Genomic DNA, 23,088 nt, shown 5'->3' on the forward strand with positions numbered 1-23,088 from the left:
AGAAATAAAAGCTTGCAAGTCCTTGCAGCTTCTTTTCTGCCTTGACTCTCGTATCTCCACGTGCCGCTCTGAAGAGACACTGCATATTCTTACATTGTTCAGACACCTGAGAATAAACTGGTATGGAGTTGATCGAAGTTGCAACAGTTGCCGCTGTTACTCCTCTGCCTCTAGTCAATCCACAGACGCTACTCAAGGATGTCATCGAAACCTGTTAAAAAGTAATGTCACCCCAGACTCCAGACCAAAGCTTTTCAGAACGTCGGATGGTGAAGTAACCACAATTAACGAACAAATCGTTTTCTGGGCTCACTGAGTTGAGAAGTTCCAGCGAATCTTGTAGGTAAACATGTGCAGATTTAGCGTAGTTTAAGTGACCAGACACATGGGAAATGGGGAGCATTTGATGTGCACAGTGAATGTGAAGGAGAAAGTCCCCACTCCTCTCAGCTCTAATAAACGTTCGAACAAGTTCAACCATTTCTGTCAAGTGAATCCACAGTCTTTGTGTTCGCTCTGATTCTTCTGAACGTTGAAGTCGGTTTTTCAAAATTTCTACAAAACTGTTCACTGCAGCTGCGTTCGTAAATTCTTCAGAAGATGTATTACTATGCTTGAAAGTTGAGTAGCTAATTTTTAACCACACGAATGAGAGCTTCAGTAGTTTTCAAAAATGTAGCAATTAGTGCCTCTTCGACTAGGAAGGGAGCACAAATAACCTTCGTGTAAGCTTTCACGTTCATCATTTGTTGAACACTATTTTTGGCATAGACATGACTGTACAACTTCTCCAAATCATTTCCTGCCATGATGAGTCCAATTGCTGACAGATCGGACATTAATAAGTGAGAACCACCTAGTCGAATGAAAAGTGACTTCAAAAGGCTGTCATCATGTGCCGTTCCTGCTATTTCACGAGCCTAACGTACAAAGGATGATCAAAAGTCAACATTGTTATTCTTTCTCCATTGCTGGTCACTTTTGTTATAGCTTGAAGAAGAGCCGTGTAAATGGTTGACGGATGTGAAGGAGCCAAGTTGATGAATGGAATCGGGACTACAGCGTAAGTTTGGAACTCTCTCGTCGCATGCAGAATTTCCATGCAGCCACTACAATCAGGTTTACATTCTTCTGGGCCTTCCAACCAGATACCACTCAACCAAAACAAATTAAGTGTTCTGTCATGTTCATATGACAGCGATTTTATTATCAGGCAAGCCATTTTTGTAGCAATTATTTTACAGTCGCCAAATGTACTTGGGGCTCTGTAAGTTTGCAAATGAAACAGGCCTCGTTTTTAAACAGTATGAGCAGTAACATAGTTTCGAGTTACGATGTCCTCTACCTGAACAGCTGTTTTAGGTGTTATGCAAGCAGTTCTACCCACGCCATGAAATGTGTCATGGCCACCCACAGTGTGGATAATGTAGTCTCCACTATCGAAAACATACTGCACGCATCCATTCTCAATGTTTATATGTTGGTTTATGACAGTAACTGTACCTAATTATCTGATTTCATAGCGGACATGAACATAAATATTGCTTATCGATAATGCAGTGTCTGAAAATGCTTTTATTTCACAAAAGCCAGTGCTTATTGCTCAGTTTTTAGATGCTTTTGTTTCATCTCTTATTCTAACGACACAAACAATGAACTACTAAAATTAGTTTGTTATTGATTATATGTGACAGAATGACTTCAGTGGAAATTTTATTCTTAGCTTGGGGTATCAAAATACACGAAATTGCTTTTCTTCGAAGGTGTAGGAAGACCGGTCCCATAATTACAGAACTGAAACCAAAATTTAAATTTCCTGCCTCCGGTATGAATTTTTTTTTCCAAGCATGTTTTCGGCATTCGCATATCTGATTTCCCCACACATTTTCAATCAGAATTAGAATGGATGGTAGTAGCTACAAATGTATAAATATATTTGAAATATTCATTGTATTTCATTATAATAGTTTCGTAGAAAGGAAATACTTAGTATGTACTACACGACAGTTCCCATTAGCCAGAGTACTGCATTTCTCTTCATTCTCTGGTAAGAAATGTCGTTAGGATAAAGTAAAAATTCAGTGGGAGTAGCAAGTGGCGGAGGAGACCGTTGAAGAGCTGACGGCAGCGGCTTATATAGTGGAAGGTGGCGATTGGAAGACGCCGGTGAGAGCAGCTCCCGGCAGACTCGCGACGTGGTCTACAGCGTCGCAGACTAGCGGTACGTGCTCAAATGCAACGCCCCAGTAGACTGGAGTTCGCTAACAGTACACACGCTGTTTGACCCCTTGTGCGATCCTCTTCGCGAGACGCTACAGAGCCGCGCCACAAAGAGAACTTCACTCACACGATTCAGATTATAGGCTTTATAGTCTTTGCAGATGGCAAATTGCGTACCTTCTTTTCATTGTTTTAAGGGAAACTAATGGAGACTTTGGACTGGGAATTTAAGATTCTCCTTTTAAAGCACTAAATGTTCTTGTGACTGTATCGAAATCTGATGAAACTACCGTCCGACCAAATCGATACATTTGACACAGGTTTCTTCCGCAGAATGGGAAAATATTGTATTAGAGTTAGATTCCTGGGGTGATAAGGAAGGAAGAACAATTTTGAGTTCTGCGCGTAATCATATGGAATTTGTTCATGTGGAGATCCCAGTACCTTGATGCGTCAGGTAAAGCTGTTGGCCTTAGATGGCTTTCGAAGTTTGAACAACTTTGTGAGATCATTTTCATAATGTATCTAATGCTGCTGAATGACTATGATGTACATCTCCACTTGAGAAGCAATATTATCAAGCTCAATCACTACCACATAATCAGTTTCATTCACCAAGGATCGCCAGTGTGGTACACATCATTATACCCTCAAGATCGACTTCCACAATTTGACACTCCTGCTTAATTATGTATAATATTCGTTGCTTGTTGAGTGTATCAGGTGAAGAAATTTCATTCATTTTACGTTTCAGGCGTAACGATACGTTATGTTCTATACATTTCTTTGCAGATTGTCATCATTGTAATGGTTTTTTAACATAACATTTTATTTTCAAGTAACAAAATAAATGTTTGTGAAATAGTCGCCTGAAAACAAAGAAATAACTGAACTTAAAATATAAAATTAGATTTTGAAACATAAAACATAGCTAATAAAAAGAAATAAACAGAATGGTGATGGACGTTTTGATTTTTCAAGTAGGTGTCTTGAAAATATTTCGACAGTGCATTATTTACAACTTATTTTCAAAAATGGCATTTCAGGGACGACCTTCGTTACATGTGAATGCATGTGGTGTGAGAGCTTCTGTACTTTATGTTGTAACGAAAGCCTTCATTTTGCAGTATTAACAAGGTATTGCTGTGGTAAGGTAATTCACAAAACTTCAAATTATAACAAAATTGATTATACTGGCTTGAAGAATATAAGAACACAGTCCTTTTATGTTTTGTAGACTTGAAGATATTCCCTCTGATAGTAAAATGACTCTGTACCTTTTGTGTTTGTTTATACACCTTAAAAGTGAAAATGGCCCAAAACGAGACAATAACTGTACCATTATTTGCCTTCTTGCACTCTATTTATCCACCCAGTTTCATCAAAAATCTTACAATGTTCCCGTGTGAGTATTTGTGCTGCTGAAGAGAGTAAACAATGTTGTTACTATGTTAAATCTCGTCTGACATCAAAGTCATTCTAAAAGTACAGAAAACCCTCTCAGACCAATGAATTTCCACAAACTTCTCAAGTATCACAACACTGTTTTCACATTTAACACATCTGGGAAACACATTCTAGCTATGCAAAAATTACAGTTTTTATGTTGAGTATAATAATGCTTGAGTCAAATATTACTCTGTTATTTACCACACATATTCATCATACTGTTACCTAAAAATGACAGTGAACTCTAGAGTATACTCTTTTCATGCCTTATCACAAGTGCTATAAGAAAAATATCATAGTGAACCTTATAAATTAGGTGTAAAAGGCGTAAACTATAATTCACGATACAGTTGTAGGCATGCAGTGAAACAAATTAGGCATTCTCGGCGTACACTTGGTGTAACAGACTATTTTTCAGCACCATTTTAGGAGAGGCGAAGATAACGTGTTTTAGGAAACACAAATCGATGTCAGTTATTGCACATGACTGGATATAGTCGGGGCTAGTTATGAAACAAACTTTTGAAATCGGAATTATGACTCAATAAAAAGTTTGTAAGAGGGACTAAGGCTCTCCAGATGTGGAAGTATTTAATTTTAATCCAGTGTTCTTTCAAAGTGTACGAAGTCACTTTAGTCAGCTGTAGTGCCAGCAGTCTTAGTGTCGTCGTATGTGCCGTCTGCTCTACATCTGCTGTGCAGCAAGCTACGTAAATTTAAGTATTAACTGTGTTTTTCTTTCGTGTCACTTCTTTTTCCGTGTATTTCTGCTTTTAGGAAGCTTTAATATACGAGTTCTAGTAATAGTGTTCCATAGATCCACAGACATTTAGTGCGTATTTTCATTGTTTCCAACAAGAAGTGTCTAGTAATCAGAGTTTAGTCAGCTATCAGCCGCCTTTAGTGAATTAGCAGTCTAGTTAAAAGTTGATTAACTCTCTACAGTAAATTGTTGATTTCTTCAGATGGATAGAATGTGTGACTGCTGTGTACGGACGCAGGAGGAGCTGGCCACTGTTCGCGAACAGCTAAACGTGCTGATGGTCACGGCCAGCCTTCTTTAGGCTGCTGCCTCGGAGTGTAGCGGCAGTGGGGAGTCTGGTGCGTCGCATGGTACACCCCAGGTGTTACATGGTCCACCCACGGTACCTGCTGTCGAGACATTTTCGCGGGTACCGGGCGCGGTTGCTCTTGTCGGCACCAATGACTCCTGCCGTCTGGATTGAGAGGTCATCCTCAGTTCATACAGGCGGTTGGCGGAGTTGGTGAAGACGGAAAGCCTCGCGCACGGGGTGGAATCTGAGCTAACAATAAGTAGTGTCGTTCCCAGAACCGATTGCGGTACTCTGGTTTGGAGCCGAGTGGAAGGCTTAAACTAGAGGCTCAGACGATTCTGCGGAGATCTGGGGTGCAAATTTCTCGACCTCCGCTATCGGGTGGAGAAATGTAGGGTCCCCCTGAATAGGTCAGGCGTGCACTACACGCAGCTATCGGCTACAAGGGTAGCGGAGTACTTGTGGAGTGCACATGTGGGTTTTTTAAGTTAGATAATTCCCTCCCTTGGCCCGACAAGACGCCTCCTGAGACGCTACATGGTAGCAGTAGGTAAAAAGCAACAGGGAATGAAAATATTAATGTGGCAATAGTAAACTACAAGAGCGTCTATAGAAAGGTCCCAGAACTGCTCTCATTAATAAACGGTCACAATGCCCACATAGTACTAGAGACGGAAAGTTGGCTGAAACGAGATGTAAACAGTAATGAAATTCTAAACTCAAATTGGAATGTATACCGCAGAGACAGGCTGGACAGTGAAGGGGGAGGCGTGTTTATAGCGATAAAAAGTGCAATAGTATCGAAGGAAATTGACGGAGATCCGAAATGTGAAATAATTTGGATGAAGGTCATGGTTAAAGCAGGCTCAAACATGGTAACTGGATGTGTCTACAGGCCACCTGGCTCAGCAGCTGTTGTGGCAGAGCACCAGAAGGAAAATTTGGAAAATATTTCGAGTAGATTTCCCGACCGTGGTTTTGTTCTGGGTGGAGATTTTAATTTGCCGGATATAGACTGGGAGACTGAAACGTTCTTAACGGGTGGCAGGGAAAAAGAATAAAGTGGAATTTTTTCAAGTGCTTTATCTGAAAACTACCTTGAGCAGTTAAACAGAGAACCGACTCGTGGCGATAACATATTAGACCTTCTGGTGACAAACAGACCCGAACTATTTGAAACAGTTAACGCAGAACAGGGAATCAGCGATCATAAAGCGGTTACTGCATCGATGATGTCAGCCATAAATAGAAATATTTAAAAAAAGGTAGCAAAAGTGACAAAAAGCAGATTTCAAAGTACTTGACAACTCAACAGAAAAGTTTTATCTGAAGTACAGATAGTGTTGAGAATCAGTTCAAAACCATTGTACAATATGTATTAGAGGAGTATGTGCCAAGGAAGATCGTAAGAGATGGAAAAGAGCCAGCGTGGTACAACAACAGAGTTAGAAAAGGGCTATGGAAGCAAAGGGAACTTCACAGACAACATAAACATAGCCCAAGCCAAGCAGACAAACAAAACTTACACGTAGCGAAATGTAGTGTGAGGAGGGCTATGCGAGAGGAGTTCAATGCATTCGAAAGTAAAGTTCTATGTACTGACTTGGCGGAAAATCCTAAGAAATTCTGGTCTAAACGATGACTAACTGAAAACCTCCGCTGCCTACAGTTTTTGTTGATATACCTCGATGTACTCCGACCAGGACTCGAACACGGAATCTCCTGCTTAAATGGCAGTCGCTCTATCCATCTGAGGCACTGAGGACACAGATGAAGAGCGCGACTGTAGGGACTTATCCCTTGCACGCTTCCCGTGAGTCCCACATTCCCAACTGTCCACAATTCTACATATGTACATAAGTATGTGTCCCTGTCGGGGCACACATTTTCAGCTGTCCACATCGAGGTATATCAACAACACCTGTCGGCAGCTGTGGTTTTCAGTTAGTCATAATTTATTCCAGGAAAAAGCTGCACGGTCATCAAAAGTAACTGTTCTTTCGAGAACAAGATACTGTCTTCGTATAAATTCTGGTCTCATGCCAAGCGGTAGGTGGATCAAAACAAAATGTCCAGACACTCCGTGACCAAAATGGTACTGAAACAGAGGATGACAGACTAAAGGCCGAAATACTAAATGTCTTTTTGCAAAGCTGTTTCACAGAGGAAGACTTTACCGTAGTTCCTTTTCTAGATTGTCGTACAGATCACAAAATGGTACATATCGAAATAGATTACAGAGGGATAGAAAAACAATTAAAATCTCTCAAAACAGGAAAGGCCGCTGGACCTGATGGGATACCAGTTCGATTTTACACAGAGTACGCGAAGGAACGTGCGCCCCTTCTTGCAGCGGTGTACCGTAGGTCTCTAGAAGAGCGTAGAATTCCAAAGGATTGAAAAAGGGCACAGGTCATCCCCGTTTTCAAGGAGGGACGTCCAACAGATGTGCAGAACTATAGACCTATATCTCTAACTTCGATCAGTTGTAGAATTTTGGAACACGTCTTATGTTCGAGTATAATGACTTTTCTGGAGACTAGAAATCTACTCTGTAGGAATCAGCAGGGGTTCCGAAAAAGACGATCGTGTGAAACCCAGCTCGTGCTATTCGTCCACGAGACTCAGAGGGCCATAGACACGGGTCCCCAGGTAGATGCCGTGTTTCTTGACTTCCACAAGGCGTTTGATACAGTCCCCCACAGTCGTCTAATGAACAAAGTAAGAGCATATGGACTATCAGGCCAATTGTGTGATTGGATTGAAGAGTTCCTAGATAACAGAACTCAGCATGTCATTCTCAATGGAGGGTAGTCTTCCGACGTAAGAGTGATTTCAGGTGTGCCGCAGGGGAGTATCGTGTAACCATTGCTATTTACAATTTAAATAAATGACCTTGAGGATAACATCGGAAGTTCAGTGAGGCTTTTTGCAGATGATGCTGTAGTACATCGAGGGGTTGTAACAATGGAAAACTGTACTGAAATGCAGGAGGATCTGCAACGAATTTACGCATGGTGCAGGGAATGGCAATAGAATCTCAATGTAGACAAATGTGGGGTGCTGCGAATACACAGAAAGAAATATCCTTTATCATTTAGCTACAATATTGCAGGTCAACAACTGGAAGCAGTTAATTCGATAAATCTTCTGGGAGTAGGCATTAGGAGTGATTTAAAATGGAATAACCACATAAAATTAATCGTCGGTAAAGCAGATGCCAGACTGAGATTCATTGGAAGAATCCTAAGGAAATGCTGTCCGGAAACAAAGGAAGTAGGTTACAGTACACCTGTTTGCCCACTGCTTTTATACTTCTCACCGATGTGGGATCCGTATCAGATAGGGTTGATAGAAGAGATTGAGAAGAGCCAACTGAGAGCAGTGCGCTTCGTTTCAGGATCATTTAGAAATCGCGAAAGCGTTACGGAGATGATAGATAAACTCCAGTGGAAGACTTTGCGAGAGAGGGATGCCCAGTTGCTCGGTAGGAGCTTTTGTTGAAGTTTCGAGAACGTACCTTCACCGAGGAGTCAAGCAGTATATTGCTCTCTCCTACGTATATCTCGCGAAGAGACCATGAGGATAAAATCAAAGAGATTAGAGCCCACACAGAGACATACCGACAATCTTTCTTTCCACGAACAATACGAGACTGGAATAGAGGGGAGAACCGATAGAGATACTCAAGGTACCATTCGCTACACACCGTCAGGTGGCTTGCGTGGTATGGATGTAGATGTAATTGTAGAAATCTTCCATATTTTGAGAAATAATGCAATTCCATCTTGAGCTAATTGTCATGGTCTTCTGGAGCTATACTTTTACGATGAACAGCTTCTCTCTCTCTCTCTCTCTCTCTCTCTCTGTGTGTGTGTGTGTGTGTGTGTATGTGTGTGTGTGTGCGTGCTTTACTTCTCGATAAACTATAAAAAATTTTATACATGATTTTGGTTCTGAAATATCAAAACTGTGATATTTTTTGTCATGTTATATCTCTGTCACCCACCTATGACGTGTGCATAAACAAAGCAGTTTTTCTCCATTTTAGGTAATATATCACAGTAAAGCACCTTATTCCTTTCTTCTTACATCAGTGTTTGTGTGTGTTGTGTGAATGTGTGGTGTTTTCATTACATGTTTTTGTTGATTATAGGAAATGCTGTCTGTAAATGTGTTTCTTTCAGACATCGCCTCGACTCGGTATAAACTCTTATAATAATCGCAATCTGCAATATGATCTTTTATCTACATCCTTACTAAATTGGCGCTATTCCTCAATGTGTTGGCTCAATTATGTATTCAAAAATGCGTATTTGGTTTTGTGCTCAAATAGTATTAATCTTGCTTAGGATAGTTTCAATGTTGTAGGTCTAACTTAGAACGTGAACTGTTTGTTACTTTTCATAAACGACATGTATTTTGGCATGGAAATACATGATTCTCAATAATGATTTTGCAACCTGTATGACAAATACGTGTGGGTAATAACAGTATGATAATTAATTTAGAAATTGTGATACACGTTGTCAACACTACACTTTTTGGACTGCTGGCGTGTTTTTTGCAGACATTCTATATGTGAAAAAACATAATGAAACATGGAAAGAACCCAGATGTGGAAAATAATTAGTTTTAGGAGTTCACTATAATGTTTGACTGGCTTTGATATCAGAAGAGATTTGTCATGGTGGTGTCATTGCTTGCTCTTGTCGACAAGTGCAATATAAGTTCTAGCGGCTATGTGTGTCTTGTGAAGATACATGCATTTCATGTTGTGCTGACAGGATGTGAGAGTTGTGGATACGAGGAAGAGCACTTCCTCTGTGGTTCAGTACTCTCGAAATATCGAAGCATATTTTACATCGTAAACTGGAGAAAACTGTATGCGCTCTACTTTCAGACTAGCTGAGGCGTGTAAAATGCATAGTCATCTGTTTATTCTTGCCGCTGCTTTCCTACCCAACTTTCGAAATGTGACAGGAATTTAGATTTGGGAAGTAATTAATTTGTTCGTTAGTTCAGTCTTTGCAAATACGCAAGTCAAGCTTTAAGTAACGTTTGGGAAAAATATGGCAAAATATTCAGAGCATTTCTATACCTCTGAGCACCCTTGGAAGTACTATGAAATACTGCAAGTTACACATTTTACGTAAATTTTGGATAAATATGTAGCTATCTATTATATAGAATTAATACTCTCATTGCACATTCTCGAATATGAGACCTGTATTTTTATATACTTTGCGCCATCACGGTTTGAAATTTGTGTGCTTGACAACTTTGTTTTCTTAGTGAAACATTTCCTCCTACTGAACAATTAAATCAGATAGGATACGATTTCAACGGTTACCGTAAAAAACGATTAGAGTAAGAAACAAATATTAAGAGGTTTAAGTCCTAAACCAGCGTGCGTAATGCCTAATTTTCAAGGTATATTAAATAAATTATAGCGATTCTCACGTCAGTTGCTACGTATAATCTCTGTCTCCAAAAAATTATAGCGTGGTCGACGTCCACAGTTCTCACGACCTGGTAGTTTTTTGTTTTTAATTTTTACTTTCTGGCTGGCCACCTCAGCCATAAGTTAAGCCTAGTGGAGGAGACTTGTGTTCACCACCTGTCTGCGAATCCTGTAAACACGGTTCTCTATAGAATGAGATCTTCACTCAGCAGCTGAGTGTGCGCTGATACGAAACTTTCTGGCAGATTAAAACTGTGTAGCAGACCGAGACTCGAACTCGGGATCATTGGCATTCACGGGCAAGTGCTCTACCATCTGAGCTATCCAAGCACGACTCACGACCCGTCCTCAAATCTTCAATTCTGCCAGTACCTCGTCTCCTATCTTCCAAACTTCCCTGCAAACCTTGCAGAACTGGCAGTCTTAGAAGAAAGGATATTGCGGGGACATGGCTTAGCCACAGCTTCAGGAATGTTTCCAAAATGAGATTTTTCACTTTGCAGCGGACTGTGCGCTGATATGAAATTGAAGCTGTGAGGACAGGTCGTGAGTCATGCTTGGGTGGCTGAGATGATAGAGCACCTGCCCGCAAAAGACAAAAGTCTCGAGTTCGAGTCTTAGTGTTGCACACAGTGTTAATCTGCCAGGAAGTTTCACTGTACTTTATGTTTTAGTATTCCAGTTGTTTGTGTATTCGTTGAGGCAGAGACTGAGGGCCAGCACAGTATTGACCTAAACGAGCGTGGAGAACCGCCTAAAACCCACACTGAGGCTGGGCAGTGAATGAAACCAACATCTGTAAGTCCCGCATATGGCATGCATTCGTGTCTGTTCCAGCTCCCTGCCTTGCGTAATAGCTGGCCACACTTGTAATCTCGACGAGCACATCTGTAGCTCTGATGATGTGGAGTCCACATTACACTCAGGTTGATTTAGTGCGAGTACACTGTTTCAATCCGGTATTCTTACTCAATGTCTGCTGCTACAGGTCGCTATTATTTATTTTAGGTCAATGACACAAAAATATTAATTCAGTGTCTATCGCTGTTTTTCTTATGATGCAAACACAGCCAATAAACTACTTTAATTTACTTTAGTATTTCAGTTAATGTGACATTTAAAACGTCAACAGCTATTTGTTGAAAATATCGGCGTCGGTATTTTTGTAACAGATCTGACAAAGATTCAAGGAATCTAGATACTTAAGTTGTTCGTCCTCTGTTGGTGCGAAGTCTTTGATATTTACGAGGAAGTAGTGTTAACATGGATTTTTTTTATTTTATATTAAAATGTATTCACTATTTCACGTCCTTTCCCTATCTTGCGCTATAGGACTGGTAATTCGACTACGATAATTACATTTCAAGATTTTTTCCTGTTTCCTCTTTTAAAATATGGAACTCACACTACTAAACTCATTATCTATGAACCGCTACAGTTTATAAGAGGAAATATACTAATATGTATTTTCGTACGTTATTTCATGCCACGCATTATAAATTACGCCCAACACAACAATTACTCAGTGGAATTCAGGATGAGGCTGGCAGCAGATAATTCCACGGTTGAACTGAAAGGTTTTTACTTCCATTACGGAGACTAAAGATTTCTCCTTTAAATAAAAGAGTTTCAGTTGAAATTTTGAATGTGACGCTACGATTAAGTCTTTGATGTAACACCACAGTATATTTACAGTGAATGCTCCTAGTATATATGAATTATAATTTATGTTATTCTTCTACTCACCACTGCTTGCATAGCTAAAGCTTCTGCAATACGTTACCTCTGCCCCTTGTGTGCTGTCGCCTTCTCCGTGCAGATCCTCCATCCATCTGCAGCGGTCCCGGGCGCTCCCAAAATGCCTCAGCACCCATGCCGACACCATCTCCTGCTTCTCCCTCGTGTATGTTTCCTGCAATAGAAAAAGACAGTCAGATTAATTCAGAACTACTTTCCCCGTTAATAAATCGTATACCTATCCCAACAAAGATCTTCCCGTTCTTCTGTTATTTATCTCGTCTACACATCCATCCTGCAACAAAAAATGGTTCAAATGGCTCTGAGCACTATGCGACTAAACTTCCCAGGTCATCAGTCGCCTAGAACTTAGAACTAATTAAACCTAACTAACCTAAGGACATCACAAACATCCATGCCCGAGGCAGGATTCGAACCTGCGACCGTAGCAATCGCGCGGTTCCGGATCCTGCAACAGATGAAGACACTGCAGTCAGTATAGGGTTAACGAAACGATAGATCCGTTTAAATAGAAATTTCTCTCTATGCTGAGTGTTGGATCATTGTTGTCAACGGTGGTGTGAATAACGAAAGTACAGAGAATGTGAGCTACAAGGGGTTTGTCCGTGATGATGTTACACAGTTTCAGGAGTGAGAGAAACGGATAAATATATACCCGACGCATGGGACTCTCGTCCAGAAACGACAGAGTCTAAATCTGCAAGCGAAAATCGTTCCGATACTTCTGAGAGTGGAAATGATTTGTTTTTCATATTTTGGGATTAGGTAGTTTGAACCAAAACAACAAAAATATCCAGTAAACAAGGGCTCTAAATACATACCTAATGAGCTATGAGTAGTTGTTCAGTAGAAGAGATGTATTTCATAGTAGCAAACGTTAATAACTGTTCATAGCCCTTGAGGTATGCACTTCAGAGTTCATATTTAATGAAGCTGATTTCTTATTTAATGATTCTACTTTCTCCCCAAGTACGGACAACGAAGAGCCTGCTGCAGAAAGCCGACTTCAGAGACACCACAATAATTTTCACTTATAACTTTCGACTCGCTCGTTTATTGGACATGGCCTCCTACCTCACGCTGATTCATTTACCCTTTTCTATCAATCCTGACGGTTTGTAACATCATCTGTAGACTGCATATTATTCTCCAATTAAGACATTACCGCTAAGTACAATTTGTACACTGCTTGGTGAAAATGTTATGTACTTTGTTTGTTGTACAACACTTCAGCATCTATGCTTCTGATTGTTAATATATGAAATGTTGAATGGCAAACAAAGTATGTTTATTTTAACCCATCTTCTTGCATCTGTAAGTAATCGAAATGGACAGTATCCACACACTCTTTTATTAAAGTACGTTCATCTACAATGTGTGTATACACGCATCAGGTAAAACGAGAAAGGCACGACAGTTGCGAAATTTTATGGTGATTACGCATCTCTCAGTATTGTTCGACGACTATTGTGTGAGTATCAACGTAGTATATAGAGGTATAAACACAGGAATTTTTCAGATTCTATCCTGGTGTGTAACATCCCAGTACGTCGTTATGTGTAGGAAATAGTAACACCTAACTGAAGTCAATCTGTTCTAAAATTGCAGCATTTCTGGTTGACATATGAGAACACACCAGTTTGAATGGTACCAGCCAACAGCTAATGCAGGTACAATTTGACCTATGTGATACCCAACGGCCTTCGTGATTTGGAATAACGTAGAGGTAATTGCAACAGCTTACAACCAAGACAAATCTCTGAAGACAGTGGACAGAAGCAGGAAACTGTAGCAATTTTAATTTTCATTGGAGAGGGACATGTCCCAGCTAAAAGTATCAAGGGAGTATTCGTAAGCCTGTGTAACAGGACAGAGCCGGTGACTTTCCTGACGAGTGTTACAAGTACACAGCACATATTGAGAAGATAAAAGTTAATTAGTTACAGCACTAAGTATCCAAGCTATCAAAATTTTTTATTAGATAATGTCATATTTGCCTTGAAATAAATTAAAAATTATTCCTATTCCCCATTTTGAAGCAAGTATTTCGAAAAACTGACCTTAATTTCAAACCATTTTCCAGTATGAAAACCTTCCTAAACATTTCCAGATGGGGAACCATCTTATTCACTACCTAGTCAGCTGCCATGTGACTGACATGATCTGGCCTGTGGATCCTACCTCAAACTATCCACGCTACTCTGTATGGCCGAGAATGAAATGTATAAAATGATAATTTCAAATTTTCCCTTTGTACCACTTCTTTAGTCGCAGAATATCATTTCTTTTACAGGTAGAGCCAAGGTTACATCGTGACTCATAGACTACACTACATAGACAGACTGAGTTACTATTTACAACTAGTCTTATTTAAATTAAGCGTCACTAGGCTTCTGTTGTGATAAGTACAATTAACCGTATATTACAATTTTCCGTCAGGTCAGAAATGATGCCAAGTGCTCTCCATCATTACTCAGTTAACTACTAATTAAAATAATGAAACGGCTAGTGGACAAGTAGTAGCATCTTACAAGTCTTTACAATGATTTTGTAAGTTCTGTACATGTTTCTTTCAATACATACCGGGATTTTGTTGGCAGGGTTCACTTCCCTAGCCTGACTGCCAGGTGTCGGCGCTTCTTCAGGATGAACTCTGAAATAAATTAAATATTTTTAGTTTTATTTATTCATGAATTTAAAATCGTTTTACATAAAATTATTCATACAAGGAATTACACATGTAGCAGCCATGGCAAACTGTTATATAGCTATGATTACTCTAATTTGATTAAAACATATATATCATTATCTCACATAAATAATGCAAACTCTTTGATACTTGAGTCAGTGTTACAATATTTTCCACATTCTTCATAGCCATTCTTTGAACCTGATTGAGCTGTTTCCCGACAATCAGATTCCTGAAGACTGAGAATGAATACTCACGTCGCCGAACACAGCTTCAGAACACAAATTTGGATAAGCCCAAACACCCCCACATGGTAAGTTCCACACTGAAGAATTATGAACACACGGCCCAACAGGCCGGACTCACCTGCTGGTCCTCCTGGACCTGCGGCCTCGTGGCAGCCTAATGCAGAGGCAGCAGGCCAGCAGCCGCCGTAGCAGGCCACGGCTGGTCTCGGCCTCCCCCACCTCCTCCTCCTCTTCGCCTCCCTCTGCCTCAACCACATCGCGGTGCTGCTGCGGCGGCTGCTGTCGGGCTGTTTTGCCTCTGCCTTGCCTCTCTTGCACCTTACCTGCTGCCACGTTTGATACTACATACGTGAGCGCGGGTCTCGGGGACGGCTCAGACTGCACATCGTGGCGGTAGCAGTGGCCTGTAAAATAAAAGTTCACCATCACTCTAAACAGAATCTATCTGCAATAACTCACTGTCATCTACTACCACAGACTAATAATGTTTCATCATTGCAGTATGTACATAGAGAGCTATAATACTTATCATTACTGCTCTTGCATGTCAGAAAAGGTGAATACATCTTATAGTACTCACTGCTATCCAACGTTGTTGACACAGTTGGCGGACAAATAATAATGAAGTTAACATCCTCTGTAAACAGAAATTTATTTGACAGAATCAAAATAATTATGAAGTAATCTACTGACCATCTCAGAGGACTGTGTGCTGCCCATTAGCAGTACAGTATTTAGTGGAAATATGACACACGATTCTAGTTCTAAACCAGAGAGTTATTAAGATCTCCACAGCGTTTTCTCTAACTCTGTTACTACCACACAGATCTAGTTGAAAGATCCATCAGGAAAGAATGCACTCACTGACAGACGCAACTCATGTCCTAGCTACTCAACTACCAGACTAATAAACAGAACACGACCAGTAAAAAGTTCATACCCTAAAACGTGGCTTCCCTGGCATCACTCCTAATACAAATGATCGGTACAGTGATTTTAGCTGTAAGACTAGAAGAACTGAATATCCTTCCCATAGTAAATGTCACAGAATGCTCATATCACATTACGTATAAAGCAGACTATGACAAAGTAAATAAGACACACCGCTGCATTCATTTCATGTTTATTATAGCAGACGCAGCTGGGATACGGAAACAAGTTGCTGATATAAAATGTAAGCTGTGTAACAAAGCCACCTCATCAAAACCATTACACTACTTGAATCTTTGCTACTCGTATCCTCACAACACCAAAAGGTACTCACTGTATTTCAACAAGACCTCCACGTCTTGCTCCCGTACAGGCCGTAGAGGTGGAACGGCCCTACACTCTGCATCAGCACTCATCACCTGTAACAGAGATACAGAATGCAATGAGTAGTGGTTATTACGCTAAATAGCAAGATGCGGAATTTTATGAATAGCAGTGAATGTTTGTAAAACCCTCAGCACAACTTCTGATCGATATTCAAGTCAGTAATCACTCCAATTTAGTGATATTAGGACAAAACGACATAATGTAAAAAAATGAGAACGCTAGCTTGCGTTGATGTACTAAGGAATTATTTTAGGTACAGTTTGTAAATCTTGACGATAGCTTCCGCGTAGGGCATGTCGGTGGAATGGACCTATATTCGTCAGCAGTGCTTAGGACCTGGAACAGAGACACAGATGGAATGAGTGTGGGGTATTGTGCTATATCCAAAGCGACGTTATTTTCTCAATAGTAGTCAACGTATTGTAAAACTCACATCAACATTTTTTTCAACGTTCAATTCAGTAATTATTTTAAAAATGTATTTCGTCACGTTCCTTCATTAATAAGAACAAGATAAAGCTGCTTGCACCGATGTGCTAAGAGAAACTTTTAAGATTATTCTGTAGATTACGTATAAAGCTCTTCGAATGAATGTTTATTAGTCATACATCTAGTTATGTCCCTACCTCCGATCAATTTACAAAATAATATCAAGGAAATTATTTTCTAAAGTGACGCGATATATTTTCATTTCTGTGTCAGCAGAGCTGCAAATTATGTATATGTGTCCAAGGTGTATAAAGAAACACAACAGGACGACAAAACTATGCGAAGAGTCACGTGTAAATTGCGGCCGAGTATTTAAATCCGGTTTGCAAAGCCAAACGACTGGTACGAGGCTTCTCTTTTCTCGAATTATTGTACGAACCAGAATTACAAAAAATCGAAGAACGCAATCACCCATAATCGGTTGAATGAACTAAATTCTTCTGCTTTTCTAACCGTGTCATTTTGTTACATTGCCACACAACGCAATTAAAGACAGAGAATTGGCTTAAGGATGTGATCAGCAGGTAAAGAGGCCGATAGACAGGGCGAACCTCTGACGCCGTGCTGGTCTTCCGCTGTGTTACAAATTAAATGGCGAGAACAGAAATAATATGAAATCACGTGTCATACGCTTCCATTAGCAATAATCGACATTCCTTGTCAGCTTCGTCGAACTTTCTTGCGTTTTGAGCTACAAAAGTATTTCAACATCCAAACGAAGTCAACGTTTCTAATCGATATTTATTTAACATCGCCATTTTGTAAGGTGCATGACAAAATTTGTGAGTTTCTAGCCCATGGTACCTGAAAGGAAATTTTCTTTTCAAAAACAAAAATGGAATGGAAAGTGTGTTGATAGGAGGGTGTACCATGAACGTCAATAGGAGTAAAACGAAGACAATGGAATGTAATCAAATTACATCAGGTGATGGTGACGGAATTAGATTAGGAAATAAGACACTTAAAGTAGTACATGAGTTGTGCTATTTGAGGAGCAAAATAAAAGATGATTATGGAAGTAGAGAGGATATAAAATGTAGGCTGGTAATGAAAAGGAAAGAGTTTCTGAAGATTAGAAATTCGTTTACATCGAATATAAAGTTAAGTGTCAGGAATTCCATTATAAATGTATTTGCGTGGTGTAGCCATGTATGGAAGCGAAACATGCACGATAAACCCTTTAGACAGGAAGAGAATACAAGCTTTGGAAATGTGATGCTACAGAAGAATTCTGAAGATTAGATGGGTGGATGACATAACTAATAAGGAGGTACTGAATAGAGTTTGGGAGAAGAGAAATTTGTGGCACAACTTGACCAGAAGAAGGGATCGTTTGGGAGGACAAAACCTGAGGCAGCAAGGGATCACCAATTTCTTACTGGAAGGAAGCATGAGGAGTAAAAGTCGTAGAGGAAGACCAAAACATGAATACACTAAGCACATTCAGAAGAATGTAGGTTGCAGTAGTTACTTGGAGATGAAGAGACTTGCACAGAATAGAGTAGCATGGAGAGCTGCATCAAGACAGTCTTTGGACGAAAGACCACAACAACTACAACAAACAAAAATTTTCACTACCTAGCTTAGCATTCCGTCAAACAATGCAATATTTACCGAAAATCATACAGACAATTACTATCTGCTTCCAACAATTAGTAGTTCTCTGATGAATATAGAAGTTGCAGGTTAGTAATGCATGCTGATGGAAATAAAATCACCTTTTACAAAAATATGTGGAAACTTTGTATCAAAACTGTGGCTGTTATCAATATCAAGTCAACGTAAATAATCTGTAAGTTCTAACACATGTAATTACTGCAGCCACGCACTTAATGTAATACTGCATGGGTCGTGTTCCTTACCTTTCCATCCCGACGCAAGTGCACGTATTACTCCTGCTGCTTCACGTCTGGAACAGCAGCTGGAACACTGCTGTTTTGCTCAGCCACTGTGAACCAACTGATGAGAAGTGTTTCTGCAGCTACAGACTTAGCGATCGTCAAATGTAATCAACTGATTTATGTTCGTGTTCGAAACTGCGAATAAATCCCGTATAATAATATTTCTGTTTTCAAAAGAAAGTCGTGTTGTAATATATCGATTTTAGGAAAGGCAAGGCGTCTTTATCAGAAAGCAAGCATTATAGCTTCATGATGGCTCTTTTCACAACTATTGGATAGGAGTTACAAGAGCTGTATTATTCTGATATACTTCACCCTCGACTGTTGTCTAAAGTCAAGATTCTTCGTGGTAGGTGAAGTAGAACTGCAGCGATAAAACTAAATAGGTTTGGAAGGGGCATTTTTTCATCATTTTGATATCGGTGACCCACTGGTTCTAATTGCTTTTTGTCAAGGAATTGCATTTCATTTGGTTTCCTATTGCCGTTGCTGTTTGTATCTGTATAGCACGGAAATTCTATGCCCAACAGTGCAAGTGTCCACTGTAATTGCCGTGTGTCTCGTTTGCAAACAAGTTTGTACTGTTTATCTATCGTACTTCCTGTTGATAATAATAAGCCCGCTTGCTTCTTCATCCCCAATCTTCTATTCAGTAGGGTTCACTGTCTACCTGGGTTTAGATTTGCGACAGTGTCACTGTGATGCACAGCAATGCGGGTAAGCTTACTGACGAAGAACAGGCCGACTTTCCTCTCGTGTCTGGGTTGACTGAGTGCGGTGGCAGACAGCCACGACTCCGTGCTGACTGTTCCCGCAGCCACAGAGAAACACATCACTGTACTCTAGCACTGTCCGGGGGTTTTTGCGCTACACTGTTCTGTTTCGAATATTTTGTTGGGTGCTCATCACATGCTTTACTATTGTGAGGATCCTTTCGAAGAAATATACGTAAATATGTTAAAAAGTTGAATAAATTATCATTACATTATTATTCTATAACGAGGAGCTGGTGACCACGAAACTCTTATACTGAAATACTCATAAACTGTCCACAAGAACTTCAAGATTTCGGATTCGACCTATATTTTGGACCTCATGTCTTGACTGCTTAACCTTGTACATAGATATATCAAATCACTACTGACAAGAAAGTAAAACATATTCACACTGTCGCCTTAGACATTATCACCAGTACGAAGATTTCTTTGTAATTTTGTGAGTACCTCAGTTCATGTTGTTGAGCACAAGTCCTCGCTCCACAAGTTGACTCAAACCTTTAATGTCATTATTACACACGCGATGAAAGATACAAAAATTGGCACTGTGTGATACGAAACTAATAGCCTGTAATGCGACAAACACGTTGACGTCACTGTAAACTCAGTTGGTGATTTGTGGATCTATCTTACGTATTCGCTTACTACCCCCAAACTAGTTTCAGAGGTAAGTCGAAACCTTCCAAGTTTCTACAATGTAAAATTGTTGCGCTTTCCTTAGCGACATTAACATTTCTTGAAGAGGGACATACAAGTATAGGCGCTTGAGACAAAGGTCTCTGCTACAGTGTTTAGTGTTTCAGCGCTACATAAATATATAAATTTAGTGACGCAGACGGTTTTTTCCTTCATGATAATGGTTATCACAGGACATTATGCTTTGTATTATATAAAATAATTGTAACGAAAACGGACAACTACAAGTAACGTTTGATACTCGAAATGCACGGAAAAATTTCTAATTTTTATTGATTACGTGAAATTCACGAATGGCGAAGAAGCTACAATGAGGAAGACAGTTTCCTAGACCAATCTGCAACAAATCTTCAACATATTTGCATAGACGTAAGGGAGATAAGAATGATGGGAAATCTTCTGGGCAAGAATAGAAATCAGGACAAGACGTGCATACGTCAGACACTGGCCTTGCGGAGTTTAGAAGAGGATAGGGTTAAGATGGAAATGAGTTTCAACTGATCATCTACTATCATGCGGATTATATCTAAATACGCGGTATTGCATGTAATTACTCATTAATTTAAACATATATGAAACAAAAATATCCCATAAACATCACAAGTAATATAAAACTGTTATAAACCCGGAGTGAAATGCATCTTTTGTTATGATTTGTTCCTTGTACACAAAACAACTGTTTTGTAAAGAATTTTGACTTACTTTCACAGTCTACGTGATAGACGGTATAACTGTTAAGAAAGTTAATTCACGGAAAGTACACAACGCCCAGTTCATGTAGGACAGATACTGACAGGAAAAACGAAACTCCGAAAACAAAAGAGGTTGAACATTATATTCTGTTATTTCTAGAAGGTGAATATTTTCCGCCACTTGATTTAAGATTATATAGCGAAAATAATGGCATTCCGAACAAAACATCCAGTAAAACAAAAATCTTTTTGAGATAATAATTTTTAGAGCAAATATTTCAAATCTGTTACTTAGGTGACGATATTGAAAACGATATTGAAAATAAAATGTATAATCAAACTGTCTTTCGGACCAGTAACAGAAAATTGACTCCTTAAGTGCAAAAAGGAACCAGTACTAAATTTTATAAACTGAAGGTGATTAATTCGTTAGTCCTGCCAGGTTAGCCGAGGGCGTTAATGCCTTGCTTCCTGGACTCGGGTAGGCGCCCCAGCCATGGATCGAATCCCCTCCACCCGTTATATTACCGACGAGGGAAAGTGTTCCTGCCAGCCTAGTTGTGGTTTTTAGGCGGTTACCCACATCCCACTAGGTGGATAACGGGCTGGTCCCCACGTAACGCCTCAGATAAACTACTCGCCGACATTTGAAAACGTTCGCGCTATTTCATGGCTTACACTACACACATACAGATGGGGTACACTAATTGCATCCTGGGGGGTATCTGGCCAACCTCTGACATTAGCATTGCCTAATAGGCCTATATTGTAACAACGCTGACATCACCCTAAGGTGGGACAAAGGCCCAACCGAAATGAATGGTAATGGATGATGGTGATTACTTTGTTACACTATGTAAATGTAACTTCGGAGAACACAAAAAGAAAGAACAGAGCCGTTATTGGAAATGAAAGAATACAATTAAATATTTTCAACATGAAAATCAAATGAATCAAGAAGAATCGACACAAATCCTCATGAGAATTCCAGATTCCACACAAATTCGTGAAATACAATTCGAACGCTAAAAGAGTTATTGGAGGTCTTCAGAAAAGACTGAAATGATTGTTAAGTTTGGATGGCCAAGAGCCTAATTCTTTAGAGGAAGATGATGAAATGATGTGTATCCATTGGCGTAACGCATTTTTGTTTAATTGTTATTGGGCAGAAGGGTTGGTGAGATCGCATTCCTGCCTATGGTTGAAAGTTAATGTTAAGTTTGAGGTCATGGTTAGCCAACCCATTACATTCGAACTTGATCGGATGGCCCATTTTTGGATGTACCATCTTCTTCACTATCTATAAAACTGATGTTAAGGAATAATTCTCGTGCTTCATTTATTCCTAACTCATATTTGCTGCGAAAATTGTAATATGACTGATGTTAGGCAAATGATATTACAATCAGTATGTGCTGATATATACATGAACAACGATTACAAGTCAACCAAATATGCAACGGTAGTTTCACGTGTGAGATGCGCAAGAAAAGTTAAAGGTGCACTTACCCTGTATACGGCCTTTTTATTGGAAGAGTTCCCGTAAAAAGTGGTAGGAAGTGAACACAGCGAATAATTAATCGGATGTGTATAAAGACCAACACTGCTTCTTCGTAGCTCCCTGTGTTTGATAAACGAAGTTGATGGATATTTTCTTTCACTCGGAGCAATTTTTAGTCACAATTTCGTAAATGGAGTTAAAGTCGGAAAAAAAACCGTAGTGACTGATTTTCAGTTGCTACCGTGTACTGTCAGCCGACTGGCTAATACGTATGACAACGGATTACCAACAGGAACGTACTACGGGTGAGTTGCACACGCTGTTAATTCACGCCAGTTCAACTAATTATTACAGAAACGCAAAATAGATACAAAATGGAAGCTACAGTGATTAAATTCTCGCACTTCGAAATGTGTATCAACGATAAGGGAATTTTGATAGTCATACACAACGTCTTTTACATTTCGTCTATAAACGAACTGCATAGCACACAAAACCACGCAAATCGACCCGCATTTCAAGCAAAGAAATAACGACTACACTGTGTTTCAGTATCTTTGTCTTTCATAATCAGTAATATCGTTGGATATAACTTGCAAAGTCCCTGAGTCCGTATTAAGGTCGTTTTATGAAAGAGGAGCGGTGCACGCTGCATCCGAATTCTCTAGATTCCAATCTGTGCACTTTCCACTCCTACGTATCTTACCTGAAACCGTGTGCAACATCTCACTTACCTTTCCGTACTCGTGCCACGGCACGTAGTACGGCTTCCGCTTCGCCTCGGGCACAGCTACAGGAACACTTCCGACGCGCTGCGACATCTTGAGGGGAAT

The 23,088-nt window shown here is 39.8% G+C and overlaps 1 protein-coding gene across 1 annotated transcript; it reads right to left on the bottom strand.

Moving 5' to 3' along the window:
* Nucleotides 1-1,832: 1,832 nt before the first annotated feature.
* Nucleotides 1,833-22,736, bottom strand: LOC126272421 (uncharacterized). The gene is made up of 6 exons (XM_049975265.1): nucleotides 22,264-22,736; nucleotides 16,148-16,232; nucleotides 15,002-15,287; nucleotides 14,530-14,599; nucleotides 11,972-12,100; nucleotides 1,833-3,089 (listed from the first exon to the last, which is right to left on the bottom strand). The coding sequence occupies exons 2-6, from the start codon at nucleotides 16,227-16,229 to the stop codon at nucleotides 3,036-3,038; spliced, it is 621 nt and encodes a 206-aa protein (XP_049831222.1). The 5' UTR covers nucleotides 16,230-16,232; nucleotides 22,264-22,736; the 3' UTR covers nucleotides 1,833-3,035.
* Between the last annotated feature and the right edge of the window lie 352 nt (nucleotides 22,737-23,088).

Source organism: Schistocerca gregaria, chromosome 5, assembly GCF_023897955.1.
Source record: "Schistocerca gregaria isolate iqSchGreg1 chromosome 5, iqSchGreg1.2, whole genome shotgun sequence".
Taxonomy (NCBI): domain Eukaryota; kingdom Metazoa; phylum Arthropoda; class Insecta; order Orthoptera; family Acrididae; genus Schistocerca; species Schistocerca gregaria.

Bases quoted from the DNA above. Each gene is read 5' to 3' on its own strand.
- LOC126272421 (XM_049975265.1), bottom strand. From the start codon at position 16,229: ATGAGTGCTGATGCAGAGTGTAGGGCCGTTCCACCTCTACGGCCTGTA. The intron at 15,288-16,147 runs GTGAGTACCTTT...TTTATTTTACAG, and splicing joins GGAGGTCTTGTTGAAATACA to GCCACTGCTACCGCCACGAT. The intron at 14,600-15,001 runs GTGAGTCCGGCC...AATTTATTTCAG, and splicing joins AGGTCCAGGAGGACCAGCAG to AGTTCATCCTGAAGAAGCGC.